The 27,214-nt window shown below is 44.7% G+C and overlaps 1 protein-coding gene and 1 long non-coding RNA gene across 5 annotated transcripts in view; one reads left to right on the top strand and one right to left on the bottom strand.

The window, feature by feature from the left end:
- Positions 1–12,125, top strand: part of DCAF5 (DDB1 and CUL4 associated factor 5) — a 100,299-nt gene extending 88,174 nt beyond the window's left edge. For all 4 annotated transcript variants that reach the window (XM_008172540.4, XM_005305916.4, XM_042849343.2 and 1 more), the window contains one exon: positions 8,141–12,125. In XM_008172540.4, the coding sequence (XP_008170762.1) occupies positions 8,141–9,958 (1,818 nt within the window). In that variant the 3' untranslated portion in view covers positions 9,959–12,125. The remainder of the gene's footprint in view (positions 1–8,140) is intronic.
- LOC101946434 (uncharacterized) overlaps positions 6,903–27,214 on the bottom strand; it is a 64,357-nt gene continuing 44,045 nt past the window's right edge. The window contains exons 5-6 of the long non-coding RNA XR_010600623.1: positions 27,057–27,144; positions 6,903–7,225 (exon numbers count right to left, since the gene is read on the bottom strand). This is a non-coding gene — a long non-coding RNA (uncharacterized LOC101946434). The remainder of the gene's footprint in view (positions 7,226–27,056; positions 27,145–27,214) is intronic.

Here is a 27,214-nt window from a genome sequence, read left to right as displayed (position 1 = left end):
GGTGTTAGAATTGTCTCTTCTCTGTATTCTGCATTTTAAAATGTGCAGAATTTTCAGAAGGCCGGTGACTACCAGAAACTACATGGAATGCAGAGTTATATCCTATTTTGCTATCAAGTACTTCTCTTGGGTGTAAGATAAGTTGGCTTCTGTTCCTAAGTTGTCCTAGGTGTTTGTACAGCACCTACCGTGCTTTGTATGCCACTGCAACGGAAATAAGTAATTCTGTTTCACTGTTCCTGTTGACAGATCTAGACTGACCAAATTTCTAACCATGAAAACTGATCTTGCTTCAAACCATTTGCTTGAATGGCTTTGTAAGATTCTTGAGTGCACATGGCTGGAAAGGAGGTTGTTTGAGTATAACTAAATGCTTTTAGTCAGTTACAAATTGACCTTTACCCTGCCAAGAAATGTTTTAATAGTCTGCAACTTGGGGATGAGACGTGGCCCAAATCCTTGGGAGCATGGCCCAGTGCCCATCTGCTTCATTCACATTCCAACTATTAACAGGCTTTAGAATCTTATCCTAGTTCCACTTTCTTCTTCATGTTTTCCTCTGACACATTAGTTTTGCACCTCCACTTTCCTCCTCTTCTTCTTTCTTTCCATTTTCATTTATATTCTCCTGAGAGACTTGTGTGTGTTTTTAAAACAAAAGAAAATATCTGGCTTGCATCATCCTAAGTATGGATTTTGACAAAGTGTGTTGTATAGTCTTTAGACGCTTATTGACTTTCCATTTCTAACAGACTGCCTGTTTCTATTTAAACACAATTCTGCCAGAGGAATTTTTGGCTCTGCGAACTTAATTCATGCAGTCTAAAGTCTCTCTTTTGGATTTTGGATATATTGACCCTTTACCCTGTGAATCCTTCCTGCATGACTGTACTTAGTCTGTTGGATTAACTTTGGCATAAACACATCCCCTGTGTTGCTTTTGTGTACACTTTTTTTTTCCTCTTTGTCTAATGATTAAAAGCTTGGTTCAGTTAAGTGTTCATTCATAGGATGTGTAACTTTCGAAGATCACTTTACTCCAGCGCTTCCTTTAAAAGACAATTTCTGTTGTCACTGTGTGTGTGATGGAACTTGCTTATCTGCTTTGAAACAACTGAAGTCTTTAAGATCACAAGTTGGAAACAAATCAGTGGGGGGAAAAAAGTTTAATAAAATCCAGGCAACTCCATACATGAAAGTGGCAGAACTTCTTGCCCTTTGATTGTTGTACATCATCGGTCTGGCTAAGCTAATTATGCTTCTCATTTAGGGGCCAGCGTGTCTTGAGTTCAAGTCTGTTGCCAGCATTTGAGCTCATTTCCAGTGCTGAGATCTGCACTGCAGTACTGCAGGTGAAGGTTGCTAACCTATTAGAGGTACCGTCTTACATAGCAGCAGTTATCAAACTGATCTGCAGAGCAATTGCTCATCATGGGAAGTAGGTAGGTTACATGGTGCTGGCTGCTTCTCTTCATTTCCAGTTCCTGTTACAAGTGTCCAGTGCTCTTCATTGCAAGGAAAAGCCTGGTGACCAATAAAAGCAGCTGCTTGTAAGAAGGTAAAAGTCAATTTAGCTGCCTCTGCTAAGGGTCCATGCTATGTATTTGGATGCGAGGATTCAGGAAGTACGAGAGGGAATGATGTCCATGGAAAAGAGGAAGAAAAGGACCAAGTGGCAGAGATGCATGTTGAGGGAGGCCGGAGACAGAACAGGTGGATGGAAAAGATGAGATGAAGAGCAATGGGAAATGGCTTTTTATTGCATTAAAGCCTCTCAAAATGTATATCCTTTCCTAATGTGACGTTTTCATGTAAGCAATTACTGTAGCTGACTCAGGGATGTCATGATATTGCAAGTGAGAGGGAAGATGCACAATGGACCTCTACAGCTAGTTTTCAAATCACTTTCTTAAAAGCTCTCCTCTTCCCTTCACTGCCACTCGAAAAAATCCTTTTTATTTTTTTAAAAGAAGATATAAAGACAACCTTTCAGCTATTGACTAGCATTCTATTTCCTCAGCTATACGAGGTCGGTGATGAGCTAAAAGTGTGGATACAAGCAATTGTTTGGGTTTTAATTTTTAGACTAGCTTTACTAAATTTAGCACTTATTGAAGTAAGACACTGCTAGCACCAACATCTAGGTATAATACAGACAAGCTATTTGAGATTCCCACGCACTTCTGCCAACACACTTGCTATTTTAGTGCTGGGTACCAAATGAAGGCCAAATTAATCTCTGGCTTAACTCTGATAAAATCAGCGGGCTTACTCCAGAGGTGGCTTTGGCCTTTGATTTTTAAAATGAACCCACATGAATATATCTCATTGGCTTGGACTTTTGATGTTCACCAGACCTGAAAACACGGCACGTAAGAAGCTTTAAATTCAAATCTGGGTCCTTATTTTGAGGGTATAGTTAAACCCAGAGTACTTCAAACAGCCCTGATTGAGCCCCATCATGCTCATTTTGCTCAGGATTAAAGTGTGTTTGAATCCATATCACCAGAGAGGAAATGCTGGATGCATTAACCCCTGAGTATAGCGCTCTCTCTTTCCAAGTGCAGGCTTCTGAAGGGAGGACATGATTTTGAAGAGTGTAGAAGTGAGTTAAGGTACTGGTTTAATAGCTGCCCTTTGCAGTTTTATTTAGTTTAATATCTTTCCTACAAACTGCATTGCAAACTCCTTTACAATTAAATGATGGAATGAAAAAATGGTCTGACAGAGAGATGCAGATGAGGCACTCCCACCAGCACCTGTGAAGCCAGAGAGGAGGTCTGTGCAGCTGGGCAGGGGATGCTGGGAGTACAGCGAGAATGTCCATAGGACACAAACTAAAGCAAGTCCAGGGAGAATTTTAAGAATGACGGTCATTTTGCATTAAATCCTAAAATGAATAGCAGCTTTGGAGTTTGAGGATGAATGTTGATGATCCACTTGTTTGAAAATTACCAGTGTATCAAATATAGGAAAATCTTTTCACCCTTGTTTCTATGGTGACAAGCCAATGTCTACATGGCTATCTGCTGCTGCTTGGTAGGATAATCTGACGTAGTCAGGTGGCTCTAATTATTTTCACTTACATTAAGAGCATAACTTTTTTTCAGTTATTTTGACATGGTGTATAAATTATGTGCAGTACCTCATGGATTTTCCTGGATTATGACCTCTCCCCAAGTCTGAGACACTTGGGGCTGCATTTCTTTTCCTGTGAATAACAAAGGCATCTTAGACTTGTAAGTAGAGCTCCAGTGCTCAGTTACGCCCCTTGTATGATCATCCAAGCATCCTAGTCTCTGACCAGACAGATAATTCACTCAGATATCTGTTGCTATCCCAGGTTTTAAAACCAAAATTTGGGACAACTGGGAGTAGTGCTGGTCTCCTCTCCTCTTTCTATCGTGAGATGAATTATTTTAGGGATTTTGTTACCTGCAAGCTTATTATCTCTATTTGTTCCACATCCCTCAGTGTGGTGGTCACCCAGACAGGACAGGCAAAAGGCCAAGGCATTTTGTTTATGAAGAAACCCAGTTTAGGTTCCACCAAGGGAAACTCTGCCCCAGTTGCTCCCAAGCCAGGAAAGACTCCTCCAGAGATGCTTTCACAGGAGCAGGCCAGATCAGTTTTCTTTCAGTGCTTGGGACCTAGTTCCTGTTCTTTACAATCAGGCATATTTTGGGGGAAGAAATTAAAAAATCCCTGTAATTCAAAACTGTAGAGCTGTTTCATTGCTGCGTAGCCTTCAGGGCTCAGGCAGGTCCTAGAGAACTCCAGCCCAAGCCTGGAAGTCTACACAGCAATGAAACAGTCCCACAGCCCAAGCCATGCGAACCCGAGTTGGCTGGCCTGGGCCAACTGCAGGGGTGTGTGTGTGTTTTTTTTTTTTTTTTTTTTTTTTTTTTTTTTTTTTTTTTTTTTGCTGTGTAGACATACCCTCAGTCTCCCTGCTGCCAGTTCCAGTGGCCCTTGGCTGCTAGGAGCAGCAGCTCTGGGATGCTCAGTTGCTCTGTGTGAAATGGCACATATGCAGTTCGCATGGGTGGCATGTGAACAGCGGGCTGCGGGAGGCTAGCCCAAGGCCCCGCCCCTTCCGTGTTTCCCCCCAATCCCCTCGCTGGAGCCCAGAGCCCTTTCACCGTGGCCGCAGGCCCTGCCCCAGGCTAACGCCCTGCCCCAGGCCAATGCCCCCAGCCCCAGAGCACCAGGAGGGAGGGGTGGGGCAGCCCCACCCCAGGAGTGCCAGGAGGGTTGTCAGCATGGCCCCAGGCCCCTCAGTCCCAGAGCACCGGGAGGGAAGGCAGGTGGCGCGGCCCAAGCCAGGGCTACCACACAGGGAGTCTAGAGCCGTGCAGAGCGGGAAGCAGGAGGGGGGATGCCTGGGGGCAGAGTGTGGGCAGGGTCACGCCGTTTGGGGAGGCACAGCCTCCCCCCAGCTTATGACACCCGCCGCACATGGCAGTCCAGTAGGCATGTGGGAAAGGATAGAGCTTGCTCAGTACAGATGGAATCTGTAGAGAATTTAGCAGCCAAATTCTAAATAGTCTCTACTGAGCATTTACAAACTGAAACATTTCAAAGGCTCATAACTTGGCCAAATTTGGACACTTTTCACAAGAACAGCAAAAGGTTCATCCCTGACGCAGCCTCCCTCCTTGACAAATTTAAAATTCTTGCTGCTAAGCATGTAGACTCCCAAGTTTCTCAATGAAATCATGGTTGTAAACATTTTTTTTAACATGGGTAAAACCAGTATAGTTTTTCCTGTTCTTTCTGGGAAATGGCTCAACCATTTTTTCTATAACTTCTCCAAAAAATTCAGTCTGAGGCAGACACCCAGCATGGAAACTTGCAGCCCAAACAATTAATTTGGCAACATTCTAAGGGACTGAAAATTGGGTCTTTATAATGGAAGCATTGGGCAACCCTGGGGGTATGTCTACACTACAAAATTAGGTCGATTTTATAGAAGTCGATTTTTAGAAACCGATTTTATACAGTTGATTGCATATGTCCACACTAAGCCCATTAAGTTGGCGGAGTGCGTCCTCCCTACCGTGGCTAACATTGACTTACAGAGCGGTGCACTGTGGGCAGCTATCCCACAGTTCCCGCAGTCTCCGCTGCCCATTGGAATTCTGGGTTAAGCTCCCAATGCCTGATGGGGCAAAAACATTGTCACGGTTGGTTTTGGGTACATGTCGACAGGCCCCACTCCCTCCTTCCCTCCGTGAAAGCAACGGCAGACAATCATTTCGCACCTTTTTTCCTGGGTTACCCATGCAGACACCATACCACGGCAAGCATGGAGCCCGCTCAGCTCATCATCACCATACGTCTCCTGGGTGCTGCTGGCAGACGCGGTACTGCATTGGTACACAGCAGCAGCTCTTGCCTTCGCGACAGATGGTGCAGTAGGACTGATAGCTGTCATACGTCTCCTGGGTGCTCCTGGCAGACCTCATTGAGGTCAATCGGGGCGCCTGGACAGACATGGCTATCCTCCTTTTAGAGCACTGAATGGGAGCCAGAGACTCCAGGTCATTCTCTTCTTTAAGTTTCGTCTCATGGAGATTCAGTCCTGCTTGGAATATCATGCGAGCTGGAGGCTTCTGCCTCAGGTTGCTCTCCCAGCTGGCAGCACCGCATGGTCGCGCCTACCCCTTGCTCCCATGGCTCATGAAGCCTGAACATTAGTAAGGAGCAGTTCAACTATAGGATAAGCAAGTGCAGAATGGTGGTAGAATGTGCCTTTGACGTTTAAAAGCTCGTTGGAGCTATTTGCTGACTGGGTCAGACTTCAGTGCAACCAACATTCCCATTATTATTGCTGCTTGCTGTGTGCTCCATAATATCTGTGAGAGTAAGGGGGGAGACGTTTATGGTGGGGTGGGAGGTTGAGGCAAATCGCCTGGCGTCCGATTTTGAGCAACCAGACACCAGAGCGATTAGAAGAGCACAGCAAGGCACGCTGCGCATCAGAGAGGCTTTGGAAACCAGTTTCATGACTTGCCAGGCTTTGGTGTGACTGTTGTGTGTGTTTCTCCTTAATGCAAACCTGCCCGCTTAGTTGATTTTAATTCCCTGTAAGCCAACCACCCTTCCCCTTTGAAATAAAGTAACTATTGTTTTGAAACCATGCATTCTTTCTTTCTTTAATTTTTTTTAAAAAGAGATAACGGACAAGGTAGCCCGGGTGGGGTGTGGGAGGAGGGAAGGACAAGGCCACATTGCTTATTGTAGCCACACTAAAAATCAAACTGTTTGAATGACAGCCTTCTGTTGCTTCGGCCATCCTCTGGAGTGGAGTGGCTGGGTGCCCGGAGCCTCCCCCGCCGCATTCTTGGGCATCTGGGTGAGGAGGCTATGGAACATGGGGAGGAGGGTAGGCGTTTATACAGTGGCTGCAGTAGGGGTCTGTGCTCTTTTCGGCTTTCCTGCAGGTCCAACAGACTCTTCATCATGTCTGTTTGCTCCCCCATTAGCCTCAGCATCGCGTCCTCCCTCTGCGCTCACTTAATTCTTTCCTGGCCTCTGCCACTGAATGCCTCCATGCATTAAGCTGTGTCCTATCAGTGTGGGAGGACTGCATGAGCTTGGAAAACATGTCATCGCGAGTGCGTTTTTCTTCGCCTTCTAATCTGTGATAACCTCAGGGACGGAGATGATAGAGGGAGCGTAGAAACATTCAACGCTATACGATTCTGGGGGGACTGCATGGTAACCTGTGCTGCTGAGTTCGCCACGCTGACCAAACAGGAAATCAAATTCAAAAGTTCCCAGGGCTTTTCCTGTGTACCTGACTAGTGCATCAGAGTTCAAAATGCTGTCCAGAGTGGTCACAGTGGAGCACTTGGATAGCTCCCAGAGGCCAATACTGTCGATTTTTGTCCACGCTACCTCAAATTCGACCCAGCAAGGTCGATTTTTAGCGCTACTACCCTCGCTGGGGAGGAGTATACAAGTTGATTTTTTAAGAGCCCTATAAGTCGATGGAACGGGGTTGGTTGTGTGGACGCATTCATTTTAAAATCGACCTAACGCGGCTAAATTCAACCTAACCCCGTAGTGTAGACCAGGGCTCTGTATAGGTGATGCTGCCAGCTCTGTCTACAATACATATATACATAATTATAATATTGGACTTATATTAATCATTAGCAAGGTGATGGTGGTTAGTGTCAGAGTCCAGATTAATGCTTTAGTCTTGTTGCTTCTCCATCTGGAAATAAAATAAAGAGGATTTAAGTATTGCATTAGCTAGTGCATCCCATGATCCCTACAGAGCATTGGTATTCTGTTCTTTCATCGAGAAACCTCTAGCAGCACTGGGCTCTGCATCAGTAGCAGAGCCAAGACTGTTGACATTGAGTCAGTCAATTTCCCAACATCACTGCTCAGCTCCTCTTCAAAGGTAGCGTAAATAAATATCTAAACATTCTTACTTCCCCTCTCTTTCATGGGAATGCAGGCGTGGGGGATCTTTTTGATTAGATCTACTGCAGTCCCTTGACATCAGGTGCATCGAGGGATGGGGAAGTCAATCTCTCACATAACCTTTTAATTCAGGACTGTTTAGCAGATGCACTAGTAATATCCAGCTTTTTACCTGCATGCATTCAGCATCCTGATCACTGAGCAGATTTATTTATATATATATATATATATGCATATGCAACTGGATGAAATGTCACTGCACATCATTACAAGTGATCCTAGTTTCCTGGGAAACAAGTGCCTTCATTATTGCTTAGATTGTACTGTAGGCAACAAACTATTCTTACCCATAGTGAGTAAGCAACACCTATTTATACAAAAATAGAACACTGATATTTGCAAGAAATATTACAGTCTGAAATACTGAAATTATTGGGGATTTGTGATGTGAGCCGCCAAGGGAGGAAAAACTCCTTTTAAAAAATATCTGGAATGGGGTGAAAGGAACAGTTCTCCAAGTACTAGAAGTTCTTGTTTGGGAGGTGGGGGACAGTTATGTCTAAAACATGGTCTTTTATATCATAATCTTTGCATTTGTGTTGCTATTGTATTTGAAATCCTTTTAAATAGTGTGTGTGTGTGTGTGTGTGTATATATGTATATATAAAAAGCAATGTATTCTTCTGTTTTACTCTTACAGATCTGGAGTCCTTATAAGCAGCCTGACTGCACAGGAGATCTGGATGGTAGAATTGAGGATGATTCACGTTGCCTCTACACTCATGAAGAGTACATTAGTCTTGTGCTGAACAGTGGCAGTGGTCTGTCCCATGATTATGCCAACCAGTCTGTCCAAGAAGATCCACGAATGATGGCATTCTTTGACTCCCTCGTGCGCCGGGAGATTGAAGGCTGGAGTTCTGACTCCGACAGCGACCTTAGTGAAAGCACCATCTTGCAGCTCCATGCTGGAGTAAGTGAACGCTCCGGGTATAGTGAATCAGAGTCCTCTGCCTCTCTTCATCACTCCCCACCGCAAATGGCAGAAGAATCGGACGAAACAGCCTATAACTTAGGGACCTTAAGATCAACAGAATCTCCGCCAGCAAGAGAAGATGTGGCTTCTCGTCAACAGAGGCTATCTGCACTTAGAAGATATCAGGATAAACGTCTCCTGGCTCTTTCCAATGAGTCTGATTCTGATGAGAATACCTGTGAAGCAGAACTGGACACAGACCTTTTCCCACGGCCAAGGTCCCCAAGTCCTGAGGAGAATGAATCTAGCAGTTCTAGCAGTAGTAGCAGCACAGATGATGAAGAGGAATTGAATGAACGACGTGCATCAACACGTCAACGCAATGCATTGAGACGACGACAGAAAATGCAAAGGGAAGAGAGGACTAGTACAAATCCAGAGAATGTGAGCACCTACATAGGTGAGGATCTCTATGATTACCCACAGATCAAAGTAGATGACCTTTCTTCTTCTCCAGCTTCTTCACCTGGAAGAAGTTCTACTAATATGGAGGTCCTCAAAGAAAGGGCCTCTCCTTGCTCAGATAATGAATCAGTAGAGAGAAAGATTTACAAGGCTTACAAATGGCTTCAGTATTCTTATATATCCTATTCAACTGGTAAAGATGGTGAATCCTCTCATGAAGAGGGGGAGAATGATGAGGGGAGACCAGGAACTAGTGGAAGACACAGTACAGCACCCTCCTTAAATAAGGAAGATGCTAGTAACTTGAGTTTATTAGTTCCTCAAGGTGCCCAAGATATTTCTACTGAAAGCCACAGCAAAGAAACTTTAAAGGAATATGGTACGGTAGAAAACTCTAGTAATGGTCAAGATCATGAACGCGACAATCAGCGACGGACAGAGGATCAAGAAAGCACATCCCAAGACACCAGCAGTGGGTCTGTAGAACATTCTTTTGAGACTAAAAAGCTCAATGGAAAAGCCATCTGCAAAGGGCTAAGTAGTCGTACCGAAGAGCCATGCACTCAAACTGCAGGACTTCTAGAACAGAAAAACAGCCAGAACTGTCAACCAGCATCAAGCCACCACTCACTGGCTATTTCCAAGGATTCACTCTCTGCTGCCGCCATCTGTAGCGGATCTGGTAATTACTCCAGAAACCAAACTGATGACAGTGAGGACAGGAACCTTGAGACATCCTGTGTAAATCACAATAATGGCCACTTACATCCTTGCCCTTCATATTTCAACAATGGACAGAGGTTTGGAGAGCAGGAGACTATAACCCAAGGACTACAATCACACTTAAATGCTGATAATGGCAACATTGTACAGACAGGTGTGACCTTGCACAAAGACTGTTGCCTGTCTGAAATGGACTCCAACAGTTACAGTGTGGGTACGAAAGAGGATATCAGCAACTTGCATCTGACAGACAGTGAGAGCTCTCAAGCTCTTGGAGGACTGAAAAGGCACAGAGCAGAGTTTGAAGACACAGATTCAGAGAATTCTTCATCAGAAAAGAAGTTAAAAACATGATAAATGAAAATATCTGTTTAGCACACTCTCTCTTGCGTGCGTGCTCGCTCTCTCTCCTTAAAAAAAAGAAAAACAGGAAGTATTAAAGGCACCAAGAGCCGGGGGTCTAAAATGTTGCTTTTCTGACTCTCCTTTCCATTCTTCAGTGGGTCTATTTTAGATTGCCTATGGCTCATGCTGTATAAAAATCCAATCAACTCTCTGATAATGAGACTGAGTATAGTGTACCCTTCAAGGTTCTGTTAAAGTAAATCCTTATTAAGACGGTTGACTTATTCTTGTGTGAACGTGTGTTGTTTGTTCAGCCAGCCACCTAATCTGACTGGTGTTAATGTAATTATTCTGCTGAAGAGGAGTTTTTGCATATTGATAGTTATTCTACAATGCAGGCTTTACAGTCTCATGAAGAATGATTGTTGAATTAGACCACACTGATAGTGCTGTGCAGTGTGTTCTTTAAAGAAAATGGGAGCAAATGGGAAAAAGCGCTCTGGCCCTGTATTCCACTTCAGAAAGTAAAGAAGTGTCAGATATGTTTTGAAAATATCCTCGTTTATGTATGTGGAGATACTTCATAAAGCACTTATGTTGGTGTACTTCAGTGAAGTCATTTTAATACGAATACAAAGGTGTAGGAAACAAGCCTCTTTCCAAAATCAGCTTAGGCTGTTCCTATGATACCTTTTACCTTTTTAAAAAAAAGTTAATACAGTTGCATCGTTATGCTGAAATATTGATGTTTGGTGTTAGAAGTGTGAATTGATGTAGACCCAACTCCAGTCAAAGGCCATTCAAATATGGCGCAGAAATATACCCTTGAATGTGCCTGGCATACTTTGGTTCATTGTCACTGGAACGTGACCCTGAATGCAGGGATGTATAACAAAAGCATTACCTTCTGTGTGCATACTTACAAGAGGCAATCTGTCAGAGAAAGAAGATGGTTATTGATTATAGATGGGAGGGAGGGAAGAATGTATAAGATATCTGACACAGCTTCTCAAGCCTTTCCAATTTTGCTGTTCATTTGTATCAAAATTGGTCTTATTCATCACACTAGGGAGCTTGTGCAAATAGGCTGGTGTTAGAGTACGTGGTTGGTTTTTTCCTCTGCCATGCTGCAATATTGAAATTGCAACTGGACCTGTGGTTTCCAGCTCAACAAGTATTTCTATGTATGAACTATTTACCCTAAATATGGCTACACTGAAACTTAGGAGGTGTCTTGTGTCAGAGAAGGGTGTCTTTGCAGCTTGTCGCTGTGAAGCTGGTATATCATCCTGGAATGATGGGTAATGTTGGCTGGGCCCTGTTTTTACTAGAGTGCAGTAGTCCAACAGCCCTGACACACTAGGTGTACTGGGGTAGTGGTACTATTGCCCACACAATTAGATGAGCGGAATCTAGGGAGGAAAGAGAAAACAGATACATAGGGCATAAAAATTACTTGTTTGGTTCTGATAGTATCAATAAAAGAAAAAAATGCTTGTGCTGAATGTAGTAGTTGCTAGAAAGTGCTAGCAAAGGCTGCCTGATTTTCAGGAATAAGGAACTCTGCCTGGGAAGACATTTTTTGCAAGACCATTCTGTTCAGCTTGTGGTTCAGCATTGGTTTCAGTATAACTGCCTCACAGATACTGTACCTGGAGGACAGGTAAAATGCCCTGAAAAAAGAAAATGATAAGACAGAGAGAGCTTCTGAAAGGATGATGAAAGGAAAGAGGAGAGAGGGAAGGAGAAGGGAAAAGAATGTGCTACCCTTGTGGGAACTGAAAAACCTTGATGAATTAGGAGGAGGAGGAGAGAGAAATGACGTGCCATAGATGATTTCCTCTCTCCCGGTCAGGGTCCGTTTTTCTAAAGGGAAACACCGATGATGAGTGATAGAATATTTAACGAGCATGTAAGAAGGTTGAAGGGGGAAACGTTTTCAAAACAAGTGTAAGTAGCAACAAGGAAGTGTTAATATTTTGCTATCTTACCAGTGGAAAAACATTTCTGTAATAGTGGGACTCAGATTGCTGTAATCGAGATGGCTTCTTAGAGTGTCTTTGTTTATACTTTAAAAAAAAAACTGTTGTAAATCCTGGTTTTGTAAGCCCAAATCTTAAGGTTGCAAAAGCAAAAATCTATCTTTTAAAGTTCATTAAATTGGAAACTTTTTTTATCCTTTATAGTCACTTTTTTCCCCCTCCTGTGCATGTGCTATGAAATACCTGGAATGCCTGACCAAATACTCTGCTGAAAAGTATTCCAATAAGCAAGGTCTTTTCTTTGAATGCTTAGTGTGTTACTTTCTAATTTATTTTCTTACTAGAAACAGAAGAAAAGCTCCCCAGGGCTTGAAGTTCAGCTCTGTCTTATAACCTCAGGCCATGGGGACTCACTATGGCTTCCCAAAGACGTGCACTGTCCAATGATTCCCTAACAGTCACACTTTCAACCCTTCCTCTGAGCACCTGCTCTAGTGGAGGGGGAAATTAGGCTGAGATATAACCCCTTGCTGACTAGGGATTAGATAGCACGGCTGTTCATTAGGACCACACCTTCAAATCCAGTATGATCAGTTCAGCTCTCCATCCTTTCACGAGGGATACATTTTACTACCACGATGCTGCATCTCCTGGCCAAGATCTTTTTTAAAAAAAATCCAGGTCCGGTCTGCTCTGCATGGACATTAACAAATAAAACACTTTCTGTCAGAGGCCAGTCTCAGAGCCTACATTGGTTTGCTGCATTCCTGACTTCTGTCCTGCACCCCAGAATTTTAGTGCTGTACTATGTATATGAGAGACCTGTTCAAGAGCATTTTATCCTATTTTTAGTGTAAAATGGAAAATCTTTATGAAAATGTAACTAAAAACATTTTCACCTAAAGATTTTACATCTCTTCCAATCAGCTGTACTAGGTGCTACATCAATATTTTTCTACCTTGTTAGCAACTACTACCCTTCACCTTTGCTATTCAGTTAGCTACATTTTGTCTCCAAGAAACTTCATGGGGGTGGGGGGTGGGAAAGAAGAATCCCCTTTTCTATCTCCTCATAGCATAATCTCTAACGGGTGACCACCTGACACTCGTCTATGAAGCCACAGGGTACATTTGCCATCTTCACACTTCCCCTTTCACAGCTTTAGTGCCAAAGCTAACCTAGTTGTCAAACTAACAAAAAGAAAAGTACCAGTGAAATTTAACTTTCTCTAAGGCCATGTCTACCAACTTTGGTTAAAGCTGCTGCAGTTAGTGTATCGTGTGTGCATACCTGGCTTCTTGCATCGGCATTGCACTTACTCACCATGGAGTGCTTTTGTCGATGCATGGTGCAGTGCACCATAGGTAGGTATCCCAGTGTGCAGTTCACCACCATCCACCACTGTTTTGGGAAGTTTTGGCAAGGCCGAGTGGGGCAGAAAAGTCATACAGGGGTGACTGGGAGCAAGGAGTCAACTTCCCAGCATGCAACTTTATCCATCCCCATAATGTCATCCATATCCCATCATTTTCACATCTTTTTAAAAAAACCATGAACTCGTGCCACCCTGCTCACTGTCTGCCATCTCTGATGGAAGCACGGAACCTACACAGCTCTGCAATATGTTCATGAGTGATGCAAGTACAGGACATCAGGGGGAACATGATGATTTTGTGGAGGACAGATTGCTGTGGGACATAGCCAAATTGAATTCAAGGTTCCTGGTGGCATTCACAGAGTAGCCGCTGAGGGTGGAGCGCTGCTTCCGGGCCCGAGCACTGACTGGGTGGGATCGTACTGCAGGTTTGGAACAACGAGCAGTGGCTGCAGAAATTTCAGATGTGCAAGGCTGTGTTCTTGGATCTGTGTGTCGAGTTCACCCCTGAGAGCTGCACTGACAGTGGAGAAGTGAGTGGTGATCGCACTGGGGAAATCTGCAATGAGAAATCATTTTAGAGTTGGAAAATCCACTGTGGGGGGCCATTGTCATGTAAATGTGCAAAGCCATTAATTGTCTCCTGCTACACAGGACTGTGACTCTTGGCAATGGGGTTCCCAAACTGTGGTGTGGTATGATAAATGGCATGCATATCCCTAATTTGGCACCAGCCCATGTCACCCCAGAGTACAGCAATAGAAAGGGCTATTTTTCTATGTTCAAGCATTGGTGGATCACCAGGGATACTTCACCAACATTAATGGTGACTGGTCAGGGAAGATACATGATGATGTCACAGGACTGTTTAAGAATACAGGACTGTTCAGAAAGCTACAAGCAGGGACTTCCTTTCTGAACCAGTGGATTACCATTGGTGATGTTGAAATGCCAATAGTGATCCTGGGGGACCCAGCCTATCCCTTGCTCCTCTGACTCATAAAGCTGAACATTAGCCACCTCACCAGCACCAAGGAAAGATTCAACAACCGGCTCCACAGGTGTCGAATGACCGTTGAATGCTCTTTTGGTAGATTGAAGGGGATGCTGGTGTTGTTTACTCACAAGATTGGATATCGGTGAAAAAAAATCCCAATGGTTATAAATGCCTGCTGTGTCCTGCATAATATCTGTAAAGCGAAGGGGGAAAAGTTGCCAAAGAGCTCAGTGCAGAGCTATACGGCTCAAGGATGCCCTGAAAGATCACGGTAACAGTGAGCCATGGTAAGGCATTGTGGACTGTGCTCTATCTGGCCTGACAGTTTTGGGGCCTGTTAAGAATTGTGTGGTGCTGGGTGTATGTTTGAATAAAACACTGTCAGTGCACCTATTTTGTGGTGCTTGCTGTATATTTATGATTATTACTTTGTGTTGGTCACTGATCCTGAGAGCTGTCACACTATACAATAGCAAATAAGTGGGTGCTTTCAGTACCACTAGATATTCTGCAGCATATGTTGAGAACTCATAAAGATTATTTTCCAAAAAATAGAAACCACTACAAATAATAAATCTGTGCAAGTTAAAAGCAAATACATTAAAAACTAATGGAATAGAACTTAAAGGGAAAGAACATTCAAGTCAATTTTGGCTACACATAATGCAACCATGGGTCTCACAGATCAGCATACATGAAGCTGTGGTTGTCCTTTCTGTCCCCTGGTATGGTGTAGTAGGGGTAGGAATGCGGTCCCTGAAACCATCTGGAATGTTGAGGGGGGCAGGATACAGGGAGGTGCTAAAATGGAGTCGTCCGAGCTGTGTTTGTTGAACCAGTAAGTCCACGAGAGTCTCCAGCATCTGTGTTTTGCTGCTAGAGAAGCCCCATTATGTCCTAGTGCATCTCCCTTTCCTTTTTCTGCTGGGACTCCTGGGTCTTTCTCCTGTCTGCTTTTTCCTTCTCCATACAGTCTGCAGTATTCGTTCTCCAGGACCTCTGCTCACGGTCTGATGCAGCAGTGGCTTGAAGGATCTCAGTGAACACGTCATCCCAAATCCTCTTTCTTTATCTGGCTCAGGTGTTCTGTGGGTGTGGAGGGGGAACCCCTCAAGGCCGCAACAGCAGCAACTCCAAATAGAACAAATATACCAGTGTCAGTATAGTCAAATCAGAACATGAAACTTAAGATTCAGATTTCCTTGCTGCCTGAGAGTTTTAAACAAGACTTGCTTAGTGCCATGTCTGCTTAGGCATGCGTGTGCACCACTCACAGCACCAGCCAGGATGAGTATTGCCCACAAGGGAAATGAGAGAATTGCTGAGTTGCATGAAACTGAGTATGAGGCAATGGCACTGAATACTGGCACCAGACAGGTAGTGGTGATTTTAGATGTTATCTCACTCCTGAGGGTAACAAGACACAGTGGACAGCTGCTGCTGGCATCCCAAAGCTGCCAAGGCCTGAATGCCACTAGCATGTTTACTACAATGGTCTGCCATAGCTATTGCTGACTGACATGGGAAAGTGTTCTACCATGGATGAAGAAATAAGGCTGCCATCCCTAGAAACCTTTTGGAAGGGAAATGCAGACCACTTCCTTGAAATTTTCAAGAGCGCTCAGGAGGGTTCAAGGGACACCTCCGTATACATAAACTGCATTGTGGGACAGCTGCTAGGAGGACTGTTAGGGTCAACATAAGTAACGCAGTGGCTACACTCTCAATGCGTCGACCTCAGTACATCGCCCATGGCTCACTGCTGTGTGGGGAGGTGGTGTTACTGCATTGCTGCAAGGGGGTGCTTACGTCGGTGGGAGACAAATTTAAGTGTAGACACAAATACAAGTAGATCAATGGAAGGCAGCTTATGTCTATCTAACTTCGTAGTGTAGACCAGCTCTCCGTCAAAAAGGGATAAGCACTACAAGAGCAGCCTCACTGATTTGGGGACCTTCTTTCATTCCCACAAGTGGGCCTTAAGGGTCGTCATGCAAAATTCTGTGGCTGTTTTCCCACTCCAAGAGAAGAGATTCAGTGTGCGGAGAACTTGGAGAAGCCCTTTTTCAAATACAATGACTTGTGGGGAGTTACTTCTAAGCCAATAATGGGTTGCGGAAGCTGTTCAGCTTTCTGCAATGGTGGTTTCTCAGACACAACGTGCACAGATGCATATACTTGCCTCCAGAAGCCAGTGGCAGGGATTTTGACTGCAGACTTAGCAAATGCGCAAGGCATTTTGTTAATTCCAAGATATTTTGATGGTGTGTGTAATTGGGGGAGGGGGTGGATGGAGAAATTTCAGATGAGATTCCCAAGTTACTTCAGAGTCAATTTTTCCCAAAATACAGTGCATGGGAAAAGTATGTTTCCTGAAATATCACATTCCTTACTACTTTAAACCTGGCTTTTCTGCCTATTCGTAAGCCACATCACTTGATAACTAGGAAAACACTGTTCATAAATTTAAGGAAATGTATTTAAAATACTCTAGATCCCATCACAAGATTTTTGTCGGTTAAGGATACTAGCTGAGTGTGATGCTGGACACCCTAAAGTCATGGGCTTGAGCCTTGTTTTCTTTCAAAAGTTGGTATAATGTATACATAGAAAACTTTTATTCATCATGACCATCAAAAGTTAATGCTGCCCTCTCCCATGAAGATTTGAAACTTTTTTTCATTTTTGCACAGCCTAGTTATAGCACTTTCCTTCTTTACTTGCCGGCAAGAAAGGGACAGGTATTTGAGTTTCTTTGCTAGATTAAAATTCTGCCTGTTAATGGTTCTCCAACTCTGTCTGCAGTCAGCTTCATCACAGGGAGACCCTTATGTTCGCCAACCTTTCCTCTCAGGCTCCCAATTTTCCATTTACTGATTCTCAAAATGTTTTCTTTTTTTGCAGAACATGAAGGGTACTATAGATTGCTGTGGGTAATCTTAGCATAATAATTGAATGGCCAAAGGTAGCCTTTGGAGAACTTTTTTTTTTTTTACCCAAGCCTGCTGTAATACATTTATAACTTTTGCGTGTGCAAAGTGCACCCCTACGTCCCTGTGGAGTGTTTAAAATGGGGAGCCAGGTGGACATGCGGTGGTGGTCCATAATTCACACAATAAGAAAGGTGTGTTGGGTTTTAAAGAAAGAGAAATATACGATTTCCAATCTAACTAGTCACAGGTGTTCCTCTCACAAGCACTTAGGCTGTCTACACTACAGCCTATGCCAGCAAAACTTAGGTCACTCACGGGTATGAATATTCCATCCCACTGAGCGACATAAGTTACACTGATAGAAGCGCTCGTGTGTACAGTGCTATGGCAGCAGGAGAGCTTCTGCCGCTGACCCAGCTTCTGCCGTTCGCAAAGGTGGGGGGGTTTTATGCCAACAGGAGAGCTCTCTCCCATCTGCATAGAGCATCTTCACCGGATGCACTGCAGCGGCATCAGTACAGATGTGCACTGTACATATAGACATAGCCCTAGATTCAAATAATGCCTGAGGTTCTGGCCATTATTGGCCATTCCGGATCCTCTGACACTTTTTCAAAGGGTTATGGTATTCCCCTCAGCATCCTGGTTAAGGTCCAGGTTGGACAATTTCATCCTCTGTTGGAGTAGGAAACTAAGGTAGTGACAGCCTCCCATTTTGATTTTCCCTGTGCTATGTTAATTTTATTTCACCACAGAATTGTGTGAGAAGGGGCAGCTGCATCTCTCCTCCGCAAATCTGTGTTGCATGGTCTCTTAAAAAAGAAAAAAAGATGACGGGCAGGACCCACACCTCTAATCAAAGGACAGAGGACGTGATCTGACGCATCAGAATAGTTTCTGTGCTAGAGGCGATTTAAAATGCAGATGGGGAGGCTTATAAAATGGATGTGTTTGTAGATCGACAGAGATCAAGTACTAAAAAAACTATAACGAGAATAACAACTGTGCATAGGCTGGCCACTTTTGTAACAAGGAATGTAACTGTCTGTATTTTTTTCCTGTTCCTAAACATCTGGGGTGAAGTTTGCCCCAAAAGTGCACTTCACCCAAGAGCTAAATACAAATAGTCACTCCGAGTGTGAAAGTCATTCTCTCCATTCAGATACTGTTTACAAATGCTCTTGCACAGTTAGTCACGGAATCAAGCATGGGCACAGTTTGCATGTTATTGCAGAAGTCTGTTAATATGGACAAGGTCACCCTGAAAGTGGTCTGGTTAAGTGTAAAGAACAAAAACCCAGCTAATCACATCCCCCCTCTTGGAACCCCATGTATATGCTCTAGGTATAGGTGAGCACAAGTTGTTCAGCTCAGCAGTAGAATAACATGCATGCAACAGCTGAGTTCCAGCCATCCAAACATAAGTTGCTATAATGTCCTCGCATCTCTGATGTCCTGTGGTACCAAATTAAGGTGACCAGATGTCCCAATTTTATAGGGACATTCCCAATTTTTTTGTCTTTTTCTTATATAGGCTCCTATTACCCCCCCTCCCACCCCGTCCCAATTTTTCACACTTGCTGTCTGGTCACTCTATATCAAATAGCATCCTAGACAAGCCGACTGTCCCAAGCGCAAACCACACTAGCCCTGTACTTGAGTTACTGTATGTGCTGCATAAATCTGTCACTACTTTTGTGAGCAGATCTGAGCTGTTCTTTAAGTTTCTTGCTTTGCAAAACACTCAATGAGACTATGCATGTGGAACTGTTTGTAGGTATGTGGAGTCAATTAGTACAAATATACCTGCATCTGCCTACAAATATGTATGCATAAATCTGGCTCACATTTTCTCATTTAGTGAGTGAACAGGCTCTTAGGGTTACCATATTGGAGCCCCTGAAAAAGAGGACACTCCAAGGGGCCCTGGCCCTGCCCCAACTCCACCCCGCCCCCGGCCCTGCCCCAACTCCACCCCTTCCCTGCCCCTAGCCCTGGCCCAACTCCACCCCTTTCCCCAAAGTCCCCGCCCCAACTCCGCCCCGCCCCTGAATGCTCCGCCCCCCTGCTCCTCCCCCTCCCTTGCTTCCCATGAATCAAATGTTCGCGGGAAGCCTGAAACAGGCAGGCAGCAGGTAATCTGGGGCTGGGGGGGGGGTGCGAGGAGACATGGCCCAGTCTGGCCCCCCCAGGCCCAGCGGCTCCCTCCAGGGGCCAGCCAAGAGGCTCTGGCCCTGGCGGCTCCGGCCCAGCTCGGGCCCTGAGGCGCCGGCCAAGCACCCTCAGCCCCGGTCGCTCCGGCTCAGCTCAGGCCCCAGTTCCAGCTGCCGGCCAGCAGCCGAACACCTCCTGCCCCATCGGCCCCAGCCGAGCGGCTCCGGCCTGGCCCCGGCCCTGGCCAAGCGGCGCCGGCCAGTGACATCCCAGCTCGCAGCCACCTCCTCCCGGGCTCCGGCGGCTGCTGCACTGGGGAGAGCGGCAGGAGCCGGGAAAGTTGAACCCCAGGGAGGAGGCGGTCCCCTTACCATGCCTCCCTATTTTCCCAGACACGTTCGGCATTTTGGAAATTCCTCCCGGTCAGGGATTTGAGGACCAAAAAGCCGGACATGTCCGGGAAAATCCAGACGTATGGTAACCCTACAGGCTCTCAAATGCTAGATTCTGCCTTCCGCTGTGTATGTGGTTCTCCCATTGTGCAGGCCTCACAGAAGTCATTCATCCCTAAGCAAACTTACTTCTGAAATCATGTTGCTATGGTCTAAAGGCCTGCAGTCAAAGCTGTTTACAGGCTTATAGCAGCATTAACATCTGAAATCACTGACTCCTATGTACATATACGCTTTGCATTCCCGGACCTTGAAGATGACCAAACCATGTGTTTTGTGGGCAAATTTTGTGTGTTAAATTTCCTTCAACTCCCAGAGCTAAGACTTGCTGGGCCAAATTCTGCCCATGGAAACAAGAAAAGTGACTTCAAGGAAACAGTATTTGGCCTTAAATGCTGAGTTTCAGCCCAAGGAGCATTTTTATAGCTGAATTCTGAAATGTAGATGTACAATGGAAACACTGAAACAATTTGAACTGCAGTGATCTAAATGGAGTAGTAACTCTAAGCGGGGCAAGGAGTGAAGGAAGCAATTTAATCTTTGGGAAATATTTCAAGTACATTCTGGTTTTAAACACTTAAAAGCTCATCTACTAGCTCTGAATCCAAATTTAAACCTCTAATTTTGACCATATGTGAATATGGTACGAGAACTGGCATTTCTGTCTTGACACTATCACTAGATATGTGCTAGCCATGGCCTCCGAAGACCTTTTTCACATGCTTTCAGTAATGTCCCTGCATTTAGCAATGTCTCCGTGGTGGGGTGTACTAGCTCTTGAGGGACAGTCTGGACCTTATGGCCAAAACAGCCCACGTACGATCAAGGAGACCTTGACCCACACAGGAAACAGGAAATAGAAACAGGAAAAGGAAGCTGAGCAAGAGTGAGTGTCAGAATCCTAACAAAGGCAGTTGGGACCAGTGGTCAGATCAGGGTCAAACCTGAAGCTGGGCATAGTGGAGGAGTTCATAATTCACTTCCAGGCCAGAGTCAATACCAAGGGGCAGAGCCCAGGCAGGTTTCAGGGTCTGGGTCAGCAGGGGAGGGAATTCCAAATAAGCCAAGGCTGAAGTCAAATGTTCAGGAGCAGGAATGACCATGACAGTTACAGGAGCTCCATGCTGTTGCTTGGACACTTCCTGGAATGCCCCTTGGGTTATACAGGGGGAGGAAGCCAATCAGGAGCCATGCAGCTGCTGCCTGACAGACCCCTTGAGGTGGGACTTCCTAAGGTTTGTGTCCATAGCGTGTTGTCGGCACTGGAGTGCAACTGTGTTATCACTGCTGTTGGGTGGCACCATAGAGATGCCAGCTGTGCCTGGCAGCTCTTCAGGCCTGGGTTCTAGACCCACAGGGTCTTACAGAGCGAAGGAACCAGAAGCTACACATGCTGCTGTGGGTTGCAGGTGACTAGCGTGACCTGGGCCTTTAAAATTTTTTCTGATTTTAAGTTTGGTTGCTGTGACTCAAGGCTCTGAGGTAAGAATATTATGAACTGGATTAAGCTGCTCCTTCCTGGACTGGACGCCTGAGAGAGAGGGAGAAAGTCAACCAACCTGCCTCCTGGAACAATAAGAGTATGTCTACAAAGCACCATAAGCCTGGGCTCTGATTTAGGTTTAAGCCCAAGTCCGCCTTCCCTCCACACTGAAATCACTCTGCTAGGGAGACTGAGTCAGAGCCTGAGTCTGGAGAGTCTGCCAACGCTATCCCACAATACCCTGAGACTCTTTCCCAGCCCTTAAGAACAGCTATACTGGGTCAGACCAAAGGTCCATCTAGCCCAGTATCCTGTCTTCTGACAGTGGCCAATGCCAGGTGCCCCAGAGAGGATGAACAGAACAGGTAACCATCAAGTGATCCATCCCCTGTCACCCATTCCCAGCTTCTGAAAACTTGCCAAAACTTCCCACTTGCTTCCCAGGTAACAGAAGCAACCTCCTGGTTCAAATGCAGCTGCTTGGTGTTTAACCCTTCATTTCCACGCAGCCTGCTCAATTGAGAACACATTTAACCCTCACTTGAATTAGTATGGCCAGCACTGCCGCCAAAATGTTCACCAGCGTGTTGCAGATGCTCCACCTGTTTCCTGAAATAGGACTCAGAACATGAGATGAAAAAGTTTGTCTACTGGGTTGGGCTCCATATTGATGGTTCTGGCTGCAGGGAGCATGGAGACACAAAACGGCTCAGCTGCATGTGATGGTAGGCCAAAACCATCCAAAACACTTCTAGGCAATAGCCCTGGCACAGACAGACAAACAGTTCTCCCACAACCCACTATGAACCACACTCTGGAGCAAGCTAAGCTGGTGAGGGTGCTAGGAACCCTGGAATATGATATGTGCCCACAGAAGCTGAAGTTCTGACTCAATGCTACATGGTGCAGTATGGACGCAACCGCACGGTTGAGAAGCCCAAGTTTCCAATGCAGTGTGGATGCTCAAGTGTGGACTTGGAAACACCTACGTTTGTAGGTGCAAGTCACATAGCCCCAGGCTGTGATGTGTAGCCACACTCGAAGAGGACTAGGAACTTTGAAGGCCTTCTTTAAGAGGACTAAGTTTGTTTTTTGGCTTCCCCTTTCTCAGATTCTGTACAGTCAAGCTTTACACTTGGGAGGGACGGGGAGTATCTGAGGGCAAAATGATACATCTGCCCAGATGTCAACTATCAAATATGCAATATCTATCTATTCTGCACACTGAGTTCTAAATTAATTGTATGTACTGGTTGGAGGCAATTGGTGGCGCACGTCCTTTTGGATCTAAAGGATTTACCAGATAATTTAGATTCTTGGTCCCAGAAGTGTCTGGTTTGGCCTCAATACCACATGGGATTTGCTGAGCAACTTACTTGCACTCTCTGGTATAAAGGAATTCATGTTGGTCCTTTAGGCCCGGTAGAAGGTTCTTCTCAGGGTGTCTGAGCCCTCTGCCACCAGAGTAACTTTTCTGCAGACTTTTTCCTCAGCCACCATTTAACCCATAGTGAGGTGGATGCATTCCCAAGAACCTCCTTCCCCTGCCAGGGGATCATAGGAGGTGAGGTGAAAAGCCTGATCCTTTAACTCAATCTTCTTCCTCTTCTAAGAGAGCTATGGTGCAAACTCTGCCTCTTCCTTACGACATCCAGTTGTGGATAGGATGACCAGACAGCAAGTGTGAAAAATCGGGACAGGGGATGGGGGGTAATAGGAGCCTATATAAGAAAAAGACCCAAAAATCGGGACTGTCCCTATAAAATCGGGACATCTGGTCACCCTAGTTGTGGAACCCATATCTCTTTCTCCACCTCTGGCTGGCGTCTACAAAGACTTACTGTATTTGGATGGATGGAATGGAAACAGGTGTTGGTGTTAACCAATCCTTTGCTACTGAGCAAGTAACTGCTTCTCGTTGGTGCTATGCTATCATCACATCTGCCTCTCTGGTATCTCCTGCTGACTATATCTAATTTCATGAGTTGCTGCTTTGGATGGCCAAGTTCTTAACCTGGAGCTCACCATAGGGTGAGAAAAGACTCATCAGTCGTTTGGCCTTTTGGAGACCAGTGGGAAGGTGACTTAGCATCTGACCCACTCTATGAATAAAGTTAGGTACCTTCTGTACCCTAGTTCTTCACAGGTCTACTTAAGCCATTGATTAATCAGTGTTTGTTTCTTAGCAGCTGACACTTCTCTCTGTTATGAATGTTAATGTTACCGTACACAGCAGTAATACAGCACAGCAGCAGCCTTTCATTTCCAGCCCATGATGGATCATTCTTCTGGGAGCTTCTGCACATTCTTAAGTCTGGCTTGTTTTCACTTTTATCATAAAACTAGCTGACAAACTGAGACTGGATTCAGCATGTCCTACAGCGCAGCTCTCCAGGACGAAGGTATATTTCTCAAGTCTGATACCATAAAAGCCTTAATAAGAAGCCAGGAATGTCCACAGTAATATTTTGAATTCCCAGATCACTTACTGAGTGGGGGATAATCCATATCTCCATCATTGGAGATTTTTAAAAGCAGGTTAGACAAACACCTGTCAGGGATGGTCTAGATCAGTGGTTCTCAAACTTTTGTACGGGTGACCCCTTTCACATAGCAAGTCTCTGAGTACAAGCCCCCTTATAAATTAAAAACACTTTAATATATTTAACACCATTATAAAAGCTGGAGGCAAAGCGGGGTTTGGGGTGAGGGCTGACAGCTTGTGACCCCCCATGTAATAACCTCATGACCCCCTGAGGGGTCCCAACCCCCAGTTTGAGAACTCCTGGTCTAAATAATACTTAGTCCTGCCATGGAGTGCAGGGGACTGGACTAGATGACCCTTCAAGGTCCCTTCCAGTCCTATGATTCTATGTCTGAAACAGTAGGAGTAATTAAAGCCTCTGTTGATGTTTTGATTTATTTACACACACATTTTTACCATGTTACCAGCCACACAAGGCTCCTCAGTTTTCATGTGGCTACAGTCTGCAAAATGCTCGAGTTCAAAGAGGTGGAGGAAGTATTCTTCAGTGGTTAGAGCACAGATTTTGGATTCTGTTCCTGGATCTATTGTTACTGGGCTGTATGACCCTGGGTAAGTCACTTCTCTGCTTTTTGCCTCAGTTTCCCCATTGCAAAATGAGGATAATACCTACATCTTGCAGTGCTGTGGCACTTAGTTCATATTTGTAATTGGCTTTATCTGCAGATGGAAGCTCCTGTAGATGGGGAAAATAATTATAGTAGACATGGTGGGTGCCCAGAGGTTCTCTTTGTAAGATAGCGGGAAATGTCTGGGGTTTAAAGAAGGCTTTCGGATGGGTCAAATGGGCAATAGGGGACAGGCAGTGGCACTTTGTCAAAAATGGCATTACCTATTTCCGAGCCACTATCCCTTTGGAAGCAAATGATCTTGAACGCTCTTGGATTATTGTTCTAACAGATTAAAACACAATTGGGGGGATTAGTTGGTATCTGCTACAGACCATCCAATCACATGAGAGAACAGGATGCTCCTTAAGCATCTATCTATAATGTGTAGCAAAAAATGTACATTATGACAGTGACATATGCTGCAAGTCTCATGTTGCCAATCTTCAACCATCCTTGGGATTTCTGACAATTATACAGGACAACTTCCTACTGCAAAAAGTGTTGCATCCCACATGGGGAAAATTCTGTATTCAGCCTCATCTTGGCAGGTAAAGAGGAATTAATCCCAGAACAAAAAGTTAGTGGTTGTTTGGTAGAAGTGCTCATGACTTGATCACATTTGTTCTGTGCAAATAGAATAAAGTCCAAACCAGCAATGTATGGTTAAAAGGGCCAGTTTCACAAGGCTTAAAACAATTATGAAAGAAAGCAGCTGGTAGAATTTAAATGGAAAAATGTGAATGATAATTGGGAATTATTTGAGGAAGTATTTACTAGACATCTAAAAAGCCCCAGGTTTTCTGGTTAAAAAGCCAGGCTGGTTTAGAGGGGAAGTTAACGCAATAAGAAAATAATAAATATAAAAAAGGGGAACCCTGGAGCTTATAAACTAAATGGACAAAGGGCGAGGAGACAGGAAGTAGTACTATCCCAATTTTGCACATGGATAATGGAGGCAAAGAGATTAAATGACTTGCCTGAGATCATGAAGTCTGGGGCACCACTGACAACTGAACCCAATTCTGCTGAGTCGCTGGCCAGTGCCTAGACCCCAGACCATCTGTCCTCTCATAGGGAACTGTTGCTTTGATTGGTAGTCAAATGCAGCACTGCAAAGGATCGTGCTCAACAGAACTAGTGCCTCTTCTGCATATGCAGCAAAATGGTGTCCAATTATTTGCCAACATGATGTCAAAAGGTGAAGTGAATGTCCTATATGAATCCCATACTATCACAAAAGGCTTATATGAACTTGTCTTCCTGAAGACACTATTTTGTGGTGGCAAGTGGTACTCTTATTTTGTTGCTCTGTTTTGACCATAGCAGGCTGAGTCTTTATACCGCCATGCATTCTGTTGGGCCATAGCAATGAAATACATTACACAAGTGCCACCAAATTAAACTTCTTGGGTTTTGTTCAAAGTGTAGGCAAACCTGGGACTGACTATTCAAATTGACTATTATTTTTATATAGTCAATTGTACTTTCCCTGGCTTGTCATTGCTGTAGCAGACGATATCCTATAACTCTGGCTGTTCAAAGAATGCAAGCACTAACTGTACTTGTGCACTAAATTAAAGCATGTGGGAGAGCTTTCCTGCTGAATTTACAGGCTACCTTGCAGAGTTCAGGAGCCCCATATCTTTTACATCACAGACCCGATAAAAGGGGCTTTATGTTTGCAAAACTTGTCTGTTAATATTACACAGCTGGGCTGTCAGAGGTTGCAATAACTCTCAAGGCGTCTCAAACAATAACTGCCTCTCCGGGTGTCTCAGGCTGATTTAACAAAGGGAAAAACATGGAGAATGGCAATAGGTCTACAGTGAGTAAGCTGACATCAGCATCTTTGATCTCTTGAATCTGATGTCCCCTGTTAGTGTGAACCAACCAAGTACAGGAGCTGAGCCAAGTCTGGGCATTGGTTCCTGATGAGAAGAGTGAGCTGTAGTATAAATAACTAAAATATAAGAGCACTTTAAAAATATCATTTTGGGTTGGCTTGTTGACAGTTGAGGCTGTAGGCTAGCCATCTGGGCTCTCATCGCAGGAACTACCTCTGCAGGTGTTACTCATTTTACTATGGGAGTAAATACAACTAATGAGCGTTCAAAGGCCCAAGATTATTTATCAGGCTCTGAGAGACAGTGTGGGTTAGTGGATTGTCCATGAGGCTGGCAGTGGGGGACCGCTGAGTTCTGCCATTGACTTTGTGCAGTTTAAGCATTTCACTTAATCTCCCTCTGCCTCACTTTTTTTGCTGGTTAAACAGGGCTAACATTTCCTCAGTTCCCAGGGAGTTGTGAAGGCTAATTAGGGTTTGAAAGATTGCTAGCCAAGTACCAAGAATTGTTAGTGGGGTCCATACCCCACCAAATCAACTCTGAAATTTCCCTTTTGGTATGTTTCCATTTATGTTGCAGCTAGGGCACGTGAGAATTTTATGAAAGAAAATCTAGCCTTGCCGGTTGCTGAAGTTTAAGACCGTGGGTCGTTTTTAAAAACCAAACCCAGGAAGGACCAACGCCAGCGCGACTGCAGTACGAGGACATATAGTGAGTGTGATACACCTACCTGATCCTAATGGAAGATCCCAGCTCAATGCCTCAGCAATGGTATGGGGTGGGGGAAGAGGGAAGGAAATTCTGAAGATCTGCTTGAACTGTAGAATTTTTAAAATAACAAAAGAAGCAAGGGAAATTATTCTGTAGAAAACACTGTTCTGTCCAACT

Source organism: Chrysemys picta, chromosome 4 (genome assembly GCF_011386835.1).
Source record: "Chrysemys picta bellii isolate R12L10 chromosome 4, ASM1138683v2, whole genome shotgun sequence".
NCBI classification, from domain to species: Eukaryota; Metazoa; Chordata; order Testudines; family Emydidae; genus Chrysemys; species Chrysemys picta.
Note: the sequence above shows the minus strand (reverse complement) of the source record. Positions and strands in the feature narration are given on the sequence as shown.